The sequence below is a fragment of the Electrona antarctica genome (genome assembly GCF_951216825.1).
Source record: "Electrona antarctica genome assembly, contig: scaffold_573, whole genome shotgun sequence".
Classification (NCBI taxonomy): domain Eukaryota; kingdom Metazoa; phylum Chordata; class Actinopteri; order Myctophiformes; family Myctophidae; genus Electrona; species Electrona antarctica.
The window spans coordinates 13,908-28,399 of NW_027638332.1; the positions used below are offsets into that span (position 1 = coordinate 13,908).

The window sequence follows — 14,492 nt, forward strand, 5'->3', positions numbered from 1 at the left end:
ATCTCTCTATTGGCTCGAGTCCCATTCTCATGGAGCCATAAACAATTGAGTAGCTTTGGTTGAGATTACAGTGAGACAGAAATGAGATCTCTCTATTGGCTCGAGTCACATTCTCATGGAGCCATAAACAATTGAGTAGCTTTGGTTGAGATTACAGTGAGACAGAAACGAGACATAGGCGAGATCTCTCTATTGGCTCGAGTCCCATTCTCATGGAGCCATAAACAAATGAGTAGCTTTGGTTGAGATTACAGTGAGACATAAACGAGACGTAGGTGAGATCTCCAATAACTCTCATTTGAGATATAATTGACCTGTAAATGAGATACAGTAAACGTGCAAATATTGATATTCAATAAAACTTTATTTTTTTATCAAGTGCAAGTAACAGGTATGCAACCAATATACACAAATACCGTCAGAGGCCAGGGGGGGACCGTCAGAGGCCAGGGGGGGGGGGGGGACCGTCAAACTGGGGATCGGGACCGTCAGAGGCCAGGGGGGGGACCCTCAAACTGGGGGTCGGGACCGTCAGAGGCCAGGGGGGGACCGTCAAACTGGGGATCGGGACCGTCAGAGGCCAGGGGGAGACCCTCAAACTGGGGGTCGGGAAATTCTTGGAGGGAGGGCGAGGTGAATACAAACAGCAAACATTATTTAACATATTGGTATCAGTATTTATTAAATTGTTATTTACAAAGGAATCGGCCAAGAATTCAGAAGGAGCGAGGTTGGCCAGGGGTCGGCCCCTGGACCCATGGGCCGACCCGGTCAGCCAGGAAATTCACCTCGCTCTTCTGAATTCTTGGCCGATTCCTTTGTAAATAACAATTTAATAAATACTGATACCAATATGTTAAATAATGTTTGCTGTTTGTATTCACCTCACCCTCCCTAATTTACCCTTTTTGTGCCAAGAAATAAATGTTCAGAATCTACAGCTTGGTAGACTACAGATAAACTCAGTGATGAGCCACAGGGCCCGATGTTGGGCTGGCAGTAGCTTTGTTTTGGACGTGGCGGGAGCGGCACTTATTTGCCATGGCCTTCTTGATGGCCTCTTTGGATATTCCCTTCCATCCATCCAGGGTGGCACACCGTAAGACATAGTCTGCAGACAGAGAAGATTAAATTAGTTATACAAGCACGGTCAACATGTCCCCCACCATTTCGTTTCTTCTCAGAAGTAAAGATAATTTACCCAAGTAATGTTACATTAAGAAGTGACTGACCACAGCATAGCCACAGTCAAGGCCAACTAAGGTTAAACCCACCACTGCAACATCATGTTAAGCTGCAGCTTAAACATAGCTTCAACATGATACAGTGTTGCATTTCTGTACTACCAACTGCACAATGTACCAGAAACATTCCCCACATAAATGCATTAGTTACATCACATATCCATAAGCAAAAAGGGGATCACACATTGAAGGCTAAATAAGGCTAATTTGGGTGTAGCCATTAAAGTGTAAAAAGTGACAGAGCAGACTTTCGGTCCTCAGACCATCAGCACTGAATGCAGGTTCCCCATGTTGGCTTTAGGTATACGCATGAGGCCAAGGTAACCCATGGTATAGGCACGAGGCCACGGTAACCAATGGTAGAGAGGCTTATCTAAGGCACAGTGTCAGCAATCGGCCCAAAGGCCTAAGTTAATGAACGCCATAAAAGACATATACAACCCATACAAGACAAGGGATATTAAATAATCTACACCACTTTAGAAAAATACATGGGCTTGCTGGCCTCTCGCACCCGTTTACAGCCCTAGTGTGTGTGTGTGTGTGTGTGTGTGTGTGTGTGTGTGACACACAGTGTGGAAAACGTACTTGTAATGGCTTCTACTTTGGTGGAGTCCAGCCTGTGTTTTCCTTCTGGAACCACACCATGCTTTCCAAGAACAACTGCGTTGACACATACTTCAGCCGTGAATACTTTGTCAAACAGATGGTGGAACAGGGTTTTACAGTCCTTCTTAGCGGAATGGTGAATGGCTGCAAAATCCACTGAAGACAGGTACAGTCCACAGCCTGTGAAGCAATTAACACATTTCACAAACTGCATTTTAAAAACACACGTTTTGTACTTGTAATGCAGCTACATTGACCATTTCTGCTCTGTGTACAATGGAAAAAAATAAACAGATCTTCTAAAGAAAACTTCACATCCTAGCTATAACAGATCGCAAAGCATAGTATAGGAAACAATTGATTTTCTTATTGTAGTGTGAAATGTATGGTAAACATCACTGTGAAGCATCTAGTGTTGTGAAATAAATAAATACCAAAACATTGAGAGACCATACCTGGATAGAGCTCCTGCATCCCGACACCTGAACTTCTGACATCGGTCGGCATATCCCCACCCCCAGCCAAGTCTACAAGCCTATGTAGAGCTGGCAGGTGCTCCGTTCCTTGAATGAAGAGGAAAAACATAGTGAGTTTGTAAAACAATGACAATACCAAGGGGCAGCGGTGGCTCAGGGGTAGAGTGGCTGGATGGTAACCGCAAGGTTGCCAGTACGAACCCGGGCTTTCCCAGAGTTAGTGTCGAAGTGTCCTTGAGCAAGACACTGCAGGAGCACACTCCTGATGTGCTGGTTGGTGCCTTGAATGGTTACCGCCACCAAAGTTGTATGAATGTGTGTGTGAATGTAATGTAAACGATGTAAAGCGCCTTGGATAAATGTGCTATATAAATGCACCATTTACCAACATATAAGTATTAAATAGCACTATATCCTGATCGCAGCCATTGCTATAGAAGATTTGTTCAGTAGCAGGGGTCGATGACAGAGAACTCACAGGGCATTACAAAAAAAGACAGCCAATTAATCGACTTACCGATACTGGAAATGATGTCTGTCATTTTCTTTAGTTGCCCCTTCAGTTTGAGGACCTCAACCCGGCAGGAATCACATGGCTGCCACCCTCCACCAGGATTTAGCTGAGGAACTAGAAAGAATGAAAGCACAACATCAGTCAAACAGTACAACAAAACAAAAAAGATAGAACGATGCCAGCAGTCAAATTACATTTATTTCAATTCATGACGGCAACTAGCCTTTCCAGCCTGATTCACTGCGTTCCCGGGGATCTGAAAATGTCACAACTCAGTCTGGACTCTGGACAGTCTCCTATTCTCCAAGGTAGGCGGGACATATGAAAGGTTGAAATGGAACCATGGCTTCTGATTGGTCTGTGGTGCAGGTTGAGGAAAAACACCAGTTTGGCATCATATCAATGCGCACCACGAGCTACTGCTGTTGCCCTGCAACGTCCCCTTATCATTCACTAACTCAGCCCACACAGCCGTCAGGTTTTTTTTTGTACTACTGAATCTGACGGTGGACTACTGAATCGTTTACCTTTTACTGTAGGTTTTTACTAGAGTCTCGAACGGCGCAATTCTTTTCAACAGTGAGAAGCATGGACAGAGTGGCGCTGGCTGATGACGTATCAGCAACAACGTGGATACGTAACACTGGGGCTCCACCGGGCACGTCAGCGTCGCGTCTCCGTCACCGTCAGGGAATGTTCCCTTTTTAATCAATGAAGGGTGGCTCCACTGCCCGCGTTGCGTGACATTAACGCGTGCATTCAAATTGAACCGGTGCGTTTTTTGACGCACGCAACGGAGACGCAACGCGTCCGGTGGAGCCCTGGCGTAACAGTTGATGTTATGAAACACGAGTCAAGCAGACTCTGCCCAGACTGAGTTGCGAAGTGACATTTTCAGATCCGCGGAACACAGGCTAGATGGCAACAGCCGCATTTCAATTCATGCCAGGTATAGAGCCGATCTATTGCATACTGAATTTGAAGCACATAATACGAATGCTGACACTTATCTGAGGAACCACACCTTCCAGGTCATTAATAGATGACGGCGGGGATGGTGTGTGATGGGTCATCATGTGCAGAAAGGATGCTTCAGGTGTGGGTTGAGTCGGCTGATCCAAGTCTGCATATGTAGAGCCCCAGCTTGACTGCAGAGACTAAAAAGACATTCCTTATTATTTTAATCTGCCAATTCAAAAGTAATGTATAATTTAACAAAGTCACAATGAAACAAATATCAAATCAAATTCATACGGCACTTTACCATGTCAGGAACATGTGGCCAGCCCTGGTTGGAAACCGGGTGGACTTGTGGGCAAGGTGGGTCCAAAAGCTGCAGAGAGACCACAAAGACATTCCTGATTTTTTTTGTCTGTTAAACAAAAATAATGTGCATCTTCTAGCTTACAATACATCATGATGCAATGCATTGAGAGCTTGAAGAAAAAACAATTACAAGTAATTTGTAATGTAACAGTCACAATGAAACAAATATGAAATCCAATTCAAACAGCATTGTACCATGTCAGGAACAGGGGGCCAGGCCTGGTTGGAAACCGGGTGGACCTGTGGGCCAGATGAGCCAAAAAGCTATAGAGACCACAAAGACATTCCTTTTTTAGTAATCTGTCAAACATCTTCAAAAACGGCACATCTACTAGGTTGCAATACATCATGATGCAATGCATTGTAAGCTTGAAGAAAAAACAATTACAAGTAATTTGTAATGTAACAGTCACAATGAAACAAATATGAAATCCAATTCAAACAGCATTGTACCATGTCAGGAACAGGGGGCCAGGCCTGGTTGGAAACCGGGTGGACCTGTGGGCCAGATGAGCCAAAAAGCTATAGAGACCACAAAGACATTCCTTTTTTAGTAATCTGTCAAACATCTACAAAAAGGCACATCTACTAGTGCACAATGCGAATGTGTATTGATGCAATGCGCTGTGAGCTTGAAGATATACCAAAAAAGTAATATGTAATGTAACAAAGTCACAAATAAATATGAAATCCAATTAAAACAGCATTTTACCATGTCAGGAACAGGTGCCCTGCAGGCCTGGGTAGAGACTGGGTGTCGGACATGTGGCCCCGATGCAACAGGAGGCTGCAGAGACATCACAAAGACATTACATATTTTTAATCTGTCAAACATGGCACATCTACTAGCTTACAATACATCATGATGCAATGCGTTGTGTCCAACAGCATTTTACCCTCACAGGACCAGGAGCGCTGGCCTGTGTAGAGACCGGCCCAGCTGGACCAGGAGCCTGCGGAGAGATCAAAGACATTCCTTATTTTCTAGTTTGTCAAACATCCCAGCAAGCACGGTCAGGACCTGGACGAATTTGGGGCCAAATCAAGTCAAACCAAGACTAGTCAGATCTGGCCCAGAATATCACCTGATTTCAACGAACATAGATTTTGCCCACTAAGACGGACGTCCCTGGATGAATCAGAGAGAATCCGATCGAGGCCAGATCAACTTAAGTCATATCATAACTAGTCAGATCTAGCCCAGAATAAGTTATATTTAACTGGTGAAGACATCTTGGATATGACGCAAAGATCCTCCCCATATGGGCTGTGATCTGGCCTAGTCCTGAACGCCACCATAACGTAATTTGGCTTGCTGGGATCTTCAAAAATGGCACATCTTGCTAGCTCACAATACGTCACGATACAATGCGTTGTAAGTCTTGAAGACAGACTAATTTAAAAGTAATCTAAAATGTAACAATAAATATGAAATCCACTTAAAACAGCATTTTACCTCATCAGGAATAGGTGGGCTGGCGTGGGTAGAAACGGAGTGGATGCCTGGCACAGGTGAGCGAAAAAGCTGCAGATACATCATCATAAGACATTCCTTATTTTCTAGTCTGTCAAACATCTTCAAAAAGGCTAGTGCAAAAATCTACTAGTGCACAATGCGAATGTGTATTGATGCAATGCGCTGTGAGCTTGAAGATATACCAAAAAAGTAATCTGTAATGTAACAGTCACAATGAAATAAATATGAAATCCAATTAAAACAGCATTTTACCATGTCAGGAACAGGTGCCCTGCAGGCCTGGGTAGAGACTGGGTGTCGGACATGTGGCCCCGATGCAACAGGAGGCTGCAGAGACATCACAAAGACATTACATATTTTTAATCTGTCAAACATGGCACATCTACTAGCTTACAATACATCATGATGCAATGCGTTGTGTCCAACAGCATTTTACCTTCACAGGACCAGGTGCGCTGGCCTGTGTAGAGCCTGGATGGACGAAAGGCCCAGCTGGACCAGGAGCCTGCGGAGAGATCAAATACATTCCTTATTTTTGAGTTTGTCAAAAATGGCACATCTACCAGCGTAGATGTGCAATACGTTGTGATACAATGCGTTGTAAGTCTTGAAGACAGACCAATTTAAAAGTAATCTGAAATGTAACAGATATGAAATCCACTTAACAGCATTTTACCTCGTCAAGAACAGGTGGGCTGGCGTGGGTAGAATGGATGCCTGGCACGGGTGAGCCAAAACGCTGCAGATACAAAGACATTCCTTATTTTCTAGTCTGTCAAACATATTTTTTAAAAAGGCATCACAACACATTGCGTAATGATGCAATGCGTTGCGAGCTTGAAGATATACCAAAAAAGTAATCTGTATTGTAACAAAAAGCAATATGAAATCCAATTAAAACAGCATTTTACCATGTCAGGAACAGGTGTCCAGGCCTTGGTAGAGACCGGGTGGACGTGTGGCCCAGGTTAGAGCTTTAATCAGGCCTAAATATTTGAGCCCCACTCAACATCAGCCCGAGCCCAACCCAAAGCCCAACAAGAACTTCACGAAACCCGTCCTGTGTGTTGGGCTGACTCGGGCTCGCACTGAAATCAAGCTGTCACACACACAGACGTGCTGTGGGGGGGGCAGAGCAGCGCTGTGCAGCAGCCTGTACAGTAGGGGTGTCCAAAGTCCAGCCCACGGGCCAAATGCGGCCTGGGTATACATTTTATACAACCCGGCTAGATTTTTACATTGAAGTTTTATAGCCTTTGCGTTTCCCAGAGTATAATTTGTCAGGATTCTTTGTCTCATTCTGAAGGGGTCAAAGAAAGGCCATTTTATTTCATTTTCTACCTTGCACATCTGGTAATGTGAAATAAGGCTGAAAAGGCTGAGTTATTTGTGCTTTGTTCAAAGTGTGGGTGTAATATTTTCTGATATGGCCCCTTCGGAAAAAAGAAAAGGTTTGGACACCCCTGCTGTACAGCAACAGCAGCGAGAGACAATGCTGCACCTGCGGAATAAAGGGCCTTGCAAACGGGGAGCGATAAAACGTGCCAATAGTTCATTTTCAATGAGACCTGTGATTTTACTCGGAGAAGTCGCGGTGCGACAACGCAAGCGTATTTACGTGAGCGCAGTCCCGTGAATTTGTTGCGCACGTGCTCGTTACGTGCACACGCCCGCGACTCACCAGACCTGGATTCGTTTTTTTTTACGCTTGTGTTGTTGCGCCCCTCAACAGACCTGGAGGAGACCTGTGTTCCAGGCAACAACGCCTGCGTTCCTCGCTTCACGTTTGCAAGGCCCTTTAGGTACGCTAAAAACAAGTACGTGACCAATTGTGCCCGGCCCGTCTGGTCCGACGGGCTCAGGCTGAAATCTTAAGCTCTAGCCCAGGTGGACCTAAAAGCTGCAGAGAGATCACAAAGACATTACTTATATTTGAGTGTGTCACACATCTACTAGCTCACAATACATTGTGATGCAATGCGTTGAGCTTGAACATATAGAGACCCAAACAATAACAAACTCACAATGAAACAAATATGATATATATGAAGGTAACAGCATGTTACCTTCTCGGGAAGAGGTGGGCTGGATACCAGGTGTACGTGCCCAGGTGGAACAGAAGGCTGCAGATTGAGACACCACAAAGACATTCCTTATTTTTTTGTCACAATGCCTTGTGATGCAATGCGTTGTGCTTGTAGATTGACTCACTAATCTGAAATTTAAATTTAAGTCACAATGAAATTAAAATAACCTTTGACGGAGTACTGTAGTACACACTTGCAGCGTGACTGACGGTGTCCAGGCTTGGCTTCTTTTTTTTTTGGGGGGGGGGGGCATTGGGGCAGACAGACAGCACTCTGGCTTTATAGAATTTCCCATCCTGCCATTTGGCCAAGACCTCATCCTTCGCCTTTAAATCTCTGAAGGAATGAATTATTGTATCCGTCTGTAGGTCACAGGCTCTGTGGATACGTGCAGTCTCCCCGTCCTCCACAAACTGGACGAATACATTTAAACCTAAAGAGCAGAAAAACAAAAGAAACACAATATTTGTGGTGTGATATTCAAATTATTTTTTACAATCAAGGTTTAGCGAGGCAATGATGATGTGCGTCTTGTGCACTCGCAGACCAGACGCGCTGATCCTGATCCACAGACAGCCAGGCACAGAACAATGAGAACACATGCCAACCCAAAGCACTGAGAAACATGTTGCCAAAGTGTTTTTACGGTTTTTATAGAACCAAAGACCAATCTTTATTCCCATTAGGAATATAGTCTGTGGTTCTATGTGGTGGCAATCATTTTAAAATAGCTCGCAGCAACGTATTGGGAAAAAATGAACTAAAAATAACTTAAATGGTTCATTTTTGGAAACATTTTTAATGATGAACTAAAGACGTTCGTTTTTAAATTTGTGAACTGAACTGTAGAAAGTGAACTTGCCAAACACTGAATACAGCTATATTTAACACATGTTTTCACTTCCAACACACAGGCTTACCGTCATCCTGACAGAGCTCTTCACCCCCTGTTGCCTCGTAGTCCTTCAATTTTGTAGGAATATTGCGTGGCCTCTTTTTCACATTGACCATTCTGTGGAACATTGAATAGGAAATGTAAGGGGCACATTGTGAATGCAGATTACATTGTTAAAGTTGTATTAGAGCTAGAGATGTCAACTCTATAGAAACGTTTTACAAGACAGACATAATTTTCCCAACATTGGTTCTCAGCCTTTTGTAAATTCAATCACCCATTGTATCCTATGCATTAGACTGGTGGTTCTCAACCAGTGGTCCGGGGACCGTTCCTTATTAGGGGTTTCCAGGTGGTCCCCAGCTAAATGGACATCTAGTAAACACATGGACCCTTAGATATTGTTTTTGTTAAAACATCTGCATTAATTTACAAATAGTCCACACCAGTGGTTCTCAAACTTTCTTGTGCGAACCTCAAATTGACAATTAGCCCACGGACCCCCCATTTGAAAAGATACACCATTTTAATTAATAAACACCATTTCACAAATAAAATGTTGCACACTGCTCCTTGCTTAGCAACTCAATTTATTCTGAAGATTAACCTTCATCAATATTGTCTTACAATAATGTTCCCAGCAGCATACATACATCATGTTCACAGGTGTGAGACAATCACACTCCACAGTAAGAGTGTCTCTCAATGATAGTCTGTGAATAATCACCCTAACCAGACAAGACATTCTTTTGTGATATAATGTTGTATAAAATGTACCCCCAGGCCCAATGTCAACCCAACATGCATTAGGCTACGGATCTCATTTAATGGCAATTCCATCTCTTGGACCCACATTTATAATATAGTCAAATCAATGTTCCATTCCTAACTCCAAGTGTGTAGAGGTCCATTTGGTTCCCAACTATCCATCTAGCTGGGAGCCCCTGGAACTCCCTCAAGGACCCCCTGGGGGTCTTACTCCTATACCAACATCAATACAGCATGGCATTGTGGACCAAATATTATCCAATGATTGAAAATACTATTTAGTTTCGGGTCTGAGGGGCTAAAGCTCATCAAATAGTGGGCCGTGGCACAAATGCCCAGTAAATAATGGACCTTGATATGAGATGGGTTGAAAACCACAAATTCAAGTCATTTTTATTTATTTATTTCAAGCTCCAACGCCAAGCCCATGTCCTCCCCGTGTCCCAGATTTATTCTTAGTCAGGTTGATGGTCCCTGCATTGCCCACAATCAGTTGAAAAACCCTGGCATATAGCAGTGTCGATTTTTTCTTAAAAGGACGTCTTTATTATTGTTCTGTAACATATGCTTGCGTATACAACTAGCTTCCAGCAAACGTTAGCATGTTAGTTCTCTCTGTTGCTAGCTAATGTGCTAGCACAAGCAGCATGGTCTCCTCAGGGTTCCCTATCCCTACATTCACGTAGGCTACTAATACCGCTCAACTTACAACTATATTCTGCCGTTCTAAACATTACTTGGAACACATATTCCTTGAAACTATATTTGTTTCATTCTTACCTTTTCCCTCCGGCGTTCGGTTTACTTTTGTCCATTTTGTCGTGTTGCTCTTATGCTGACAAACGCTGTTCGTCACTGGAGCCCCGCGCGCCTTTCTCTCGCTTTCTCTGGATAAATCAGCTGTTTCCGGTTTAGTGTCCAATGGCCTTCGAGATACGATCGTAGAGGCGGGCCCATTGCCGAGTCAGACCCAATGAGATACTTTTTCCGGCCCATGAAGTTAGGCTGTCATCAATGATCAAATTAAGACATCATCACTACAAAGTATAGATAGATTACTTGACCCTATAAAGCATTATATGGGTATTGGAGCTAGATCAAACAATATTAATAGATTAAATAGAATGATGAAATTAGTGTGGTTGCCTTTTGCAATACATTTTACCACGGTTTATAAGTGAAGATGCTTATATGGAAAACCCTGTAAACCAGTGGTTTGGATGACATAATGTAGCCTAAATAAAGTGTATATACCAGTAAGACGCCCTGAGGGCGAGGACGTATGTGTGCACGCATCTGCCTGAGTGACGGCAGACTGCTTGGTGAGCGCTGGTGCTTTGGAATGTGGGGTCAGATCAACATATGGAATGAATTATGTACTGGCCATATGGAGCGTGTCCCTTTCCTATATATGGAGTTCTGTGTCAGGCATGCCAAACAATGGAGGGTTGTGAACTTGTGATGTCAGAACAGATATGTAGTTCTGTGTCAGGCATGCCCAAATATGGAGTGTTATGATGTCAGCTCCATATATGGACCCATGCAGGGCAGGGGCCCTAGCTGTCCAGAGCCCGGGCAGATGCCTTTTTGGGTCAGTTCTGGACAACCGTAGGTTAGAGCGACTCGACACCGGGAACTGCACTCCCTGTGGTGGTGTGGAACACGTGTCGAATTTGAAGTCGGTGCAGGCGAACTGTTCTCGAGTGGATTATTACACACGCGCGCACACACACACACACACACACACACACACACACACACCCCGTGGGGGCGTTTTTGGGGGTCTCAAGGTTCGGGGACCCCTGGGGACCCCCAACGGTGGTGGTCTTATCTCTCTACGATGTCAGGAAGTGGGTGTAAACGCCTCCTATCGGTCCCTTGCCCTCGAAACACGTCTGGGAAAAAGTGAGACCATTTTCGGACTCAGCACGACAAGCTGAACACGCTGATATGTGTTTCCCAGCACACGGACTTACGGTTCTCTTAATTGGCTAGCGTTAGGGTTAGTTTTCAACGCGCGATAGCTCGGGAACGATAGGTCCGTCAGCCAAGTAATTCACATGGGCGCGTACAGCTCTCCAAGATCTACGCTCCGATAGGTCCGCCATTCTCGTGCGACACCCGTAACAAGAGTTCTCCAACTCTGACCTGTAATCCACAAGCCATATAGACATGGTAAACCGTACAGTGTATTGAATGGTGAAATGCTAACCCTAATTTTGAGAACCACACGTCCGTGCGCGGGGAGACACATATTGGCGCGTTCGTATCATCGATAGCTATGCGTGGATGTAAAGCACGCCCATTTTCGACCTTTGTGGGAGGAGCTATCGCGCATCAAAGTCTAACCCTAGTTTTCTGAACCACATGACCGTGTGTGGAGAAGACACATATCAGATTGTTCGTCATGACAAGCTATATAACATACTAAAAGATGGGCCCCTAATATCCAATGGTTTTTGACTTAGAGGCCTTAGAGAGGCTAGAAAAATAACACATTTTTTTTTGTCAACGGGACCAATTCCATTAAATCCAGCATGAACAAGTGAGTCAGACTAAGTAGTTTTAGTAAAAAAAATAAAATATTTGTGTTTGTGGGGTCCAAAAAACGTGTCTAAAAAAATATCTAAAATATTTAGAAGTGTCGTAGAGACTTGAAACCAATTCCATTGGATTCCCTGTGCTTCAGACATGAATAAACACCCTTTGTTTTAGAAAAATTGGTTATTCCCTGTCGATTATAGCCTTAAAGGGCCTCGACACCATACAAAGGTCACGGGCGTGACCATTGATAGTTAGAAGTGTCAGGACCAAGTTCATTGGATTCAGCTGGATGAGAAGAAGAAAAAAATTGCCTGCTCAAAACAAACGGACAAATTTTGGATTTTTAATTGATTTTAACGCGTTGGAGGCCACTAAAAATCAAATTTTTTAAGGATTCCTCTAAATACACTCCCCCCCCCCCTATGTCAAGTAAGGGAAATCTAATGGTGTTAGTTTTAAATGTCTAGAAGACTTAGAAATGGGTCAAATTGCTGTTTGAAAGTTTAAAAAAATCATATTTTCCTTCTACCCCCACTAAACCAATGGCGCTGAATCATAATATGTAGGTTATATCTCAATCCGACAACCAGAAGTGCCTTAATTGTTTATGGTTGGCAACACTGGAGCTGGGGAATAATCATGGTAAATTACACTCTTGTACAGTAGGTGGCGTATGCACATCCGGTTGGTTTCCATCCGCATCCGCCATAACAAAGGAGAGAAGAAGAAGAACAAAGCGTATGTACTGAGCTAAGCGTAAGCGAGAACTTTTAGTGAGAGAAAGAGTCAACAAACTGTCATCCAGACATCCACACAGCACAAGGGAGCACCGCAGCAAACACAGACGTGTCTTTTGGAAGCAAAAAACAATCCGGGAACAACAAAGATGTTTCCAGCGACTACCAACAAAAGATATCGAGGTAAGGGGTTAAAAAAGAAGAGTCTTGTGTTTTTTGTAGTTGGACAGGGTTCCCGCGGTCCTGTACAAGTTTGGATTTTAGCCGTATAGCCGTTGTCTAAAAGTTGAAACCAACGTCAATACCAACACTAGCTATATGCTTCATAAGTAGCCTATATATTTTCGCGTTTGTTTGTGTCTAAATGAGTGACATCTTAAAGTTAAGTTGAACGTTGAAAATGAAACTGTGTGAGGGAGACGCCATTTTGTGCCAAAATGCCGCGGTTCAGATTGGGCTCCTGTGTCTATGGGTGTCGCCATTTTGTCTCTAAAAGGCGCGGGAGTTTTTATTCATGGGGGTTTTATTGTCATTTGTTTTGGTTCATGAAGAGTAAGACATGCATGCATGCACTTATGTTTTTGATTAACTCTTTAAAGTTATTTTCTTTACATATGTTGTCAATGTGGTGGAACCAAAACATTGTAAACCTACATTCAGGGGCATGCGAGCATGCATCAGAGGTTTAATGTCAATTGTTAACAGTTTCAAGCAGCCATAAACTGTGAAATGTATACCTTACTGCTAAAGGTCATTATTGAACATTAAGGGTCAATTAAGGTATTGAATAAGAGGGAATGAAGTCCATTAATGCGATTTGAAACCGTGATGTAAAAAATATAATTACTGAACACAAAATGATATAGAAAAGATGATAAGATGTGATATGACATTTGATACTGTGGGGTTTAATAACACCTAGAGTGAAATACATTCTGGAAAGTGAAACATCAAGCTGTATTTTTGCTGTTACTCAGGAGCAGCTGCGGTACCAGGCCAGTTGAGACAAGATCCTGACCCACGATGGAGGAGAAATAAGGGGACATTCGAAACCTCCAAACGATACAGAAGAAGAACTGTATTGGTGAGTGTTTAAAAAAGTGTTTACAAGTAATATCATTATTTGTATAGGCTTCTCACCACATTCATATTTGGCTTTGCTAGATATTGAGTATCACAATAATTCACACAATTGAGGATGCAATATGAGCTTGCACCTACTGACTTAAGGTCATTTTATTGTTCACCTTTCAACAGAATCAACCAGAAGAGCAGAGACCAGCTGATGACTTCCAACAGGACCCTGATGAGCAGTGTCTAACAGGTACCCAAATTTATTGTGAACGGGGAGGGAACCTATTTCCCAGTTTACATGTCTGTCAGTAATCATTGGGACTGCACGTGCGTGTAAGGCCTCATAAACACGAACATTCTGTGATTAATGGCTGCCACAAAGGGAGTCACATGGTTTGACCAAACATTTGTTTGATGAGGCAGCAATCAAACACAAATGTTTGGCCAAACCATGTGACTTCCATTGGAATTGCATTGTGGCAGCCATTAATCACAGATGGAGCACAGAACATTCGTTTGATACGTGTGAATGATGCCCAACACCTGCTCAGATCACCCTTTCAGAGCAGAATATTTGGTATCTGGTCAGTTATAGTGTTATGCTGCTTTTGCCCAGCTAGTTTCTCTGCCACTGCCCTATTTCACGTAGTTTGGTGGCGGTTAGTTTTACATGGTTGTGAGCTCAGCACTAGTGCAGTTACTTATGCAAGCTATATCTGTCTCTTTTGAGGCGTCTGTCGA

The 14,492-nt window shown here is 43.4% G+C and overlaps 2 protein-coding genes across 2 annotated transcripts; both read right to left on the reverse strand.

Moving 5' to 3' along the window:
* Positions 1–885: 885 nt before the first annotated feature.
* On the reverse strand, positions 886–6,458 carry LOC306918163 (uncharacterized protein). The gene is made up of 14 exons (XM_079531045.1): positions 6,323–6,458; positions 6,083–6,151; positions 5,899–5,973; positions 5,626–5,694; positions 5,066–5,122; positions 4,882–4,956; positions 4,623–4,691; positions 4,365–4,433; positions 4,108–4,176; positions 3,868–4,000; positions 2,847–2,957; positions 2,309–2,416; positions 1,833–2,033; positions 886–1,111 (listed from the first exon to the last, which is right to left on the reverse strand). The coding sequence occupies exons 1-14, from the start codon at positions 6,401–6,403 to the stop codon at positions 963–965; spliced, it is 1,335 nt and encodes a 444-aa protein (XP_079387171.1). The 5' UTR covers positions 6,404–6,458; the 3' UTR covers positions 886–962.
* Positions 6,459–7,504: 1,046 nt separating this feature from the next.
* LOC306918164 (uncharacterized protein) lies at positions 7,505–10,211 on the reverse strand (the record flags this gene model as incomplete). The annotated part of the gene is made up of 5 exons (XM_079531046.1): positions 7,505–7,546; positions 7,713–7,769; positions 7,901–8,166; positions 8,654–8,745; positions 10,177–10,211. 5 exons carry the CDS (start codon positions 10,209–10,211, stop codon positions 7,505–7,507), a joined length of 492 nt encoding a protein of 163 aa, XP_079387172.1.
* Positions 10,212–14,492: the final 4,281 nt, after the last annotated feature.

What these genes read in the sequence shown, in the direction of transcription:
- LOC306918163 (XM_079531045.1), bottom strand. Translation starts at nt 6,403, where the DNA reads ATGTCTTTGTATCTGCAGCGTTTTGGCTCACCCGTGCCAGGCATCCAT. An exon ending in GGGCACCTGTTCCTGACATG is followed by an intron (nt 4,692 to 4,881) that starts GTAAAATGCTGT and finishes TGGTCTCTATAG; the next exon opens with CTTTTTGGCTCATCTGGCCC. An exon ending in GGCCCCCTGTTCCTGACATG is followed by an intron (nt 4,177 to 4,364) that starts GTACAATGCTGT and finishes GTCTCTCTGCAG; the next exon opens with CTTTTGGACCCACCTTGCCC.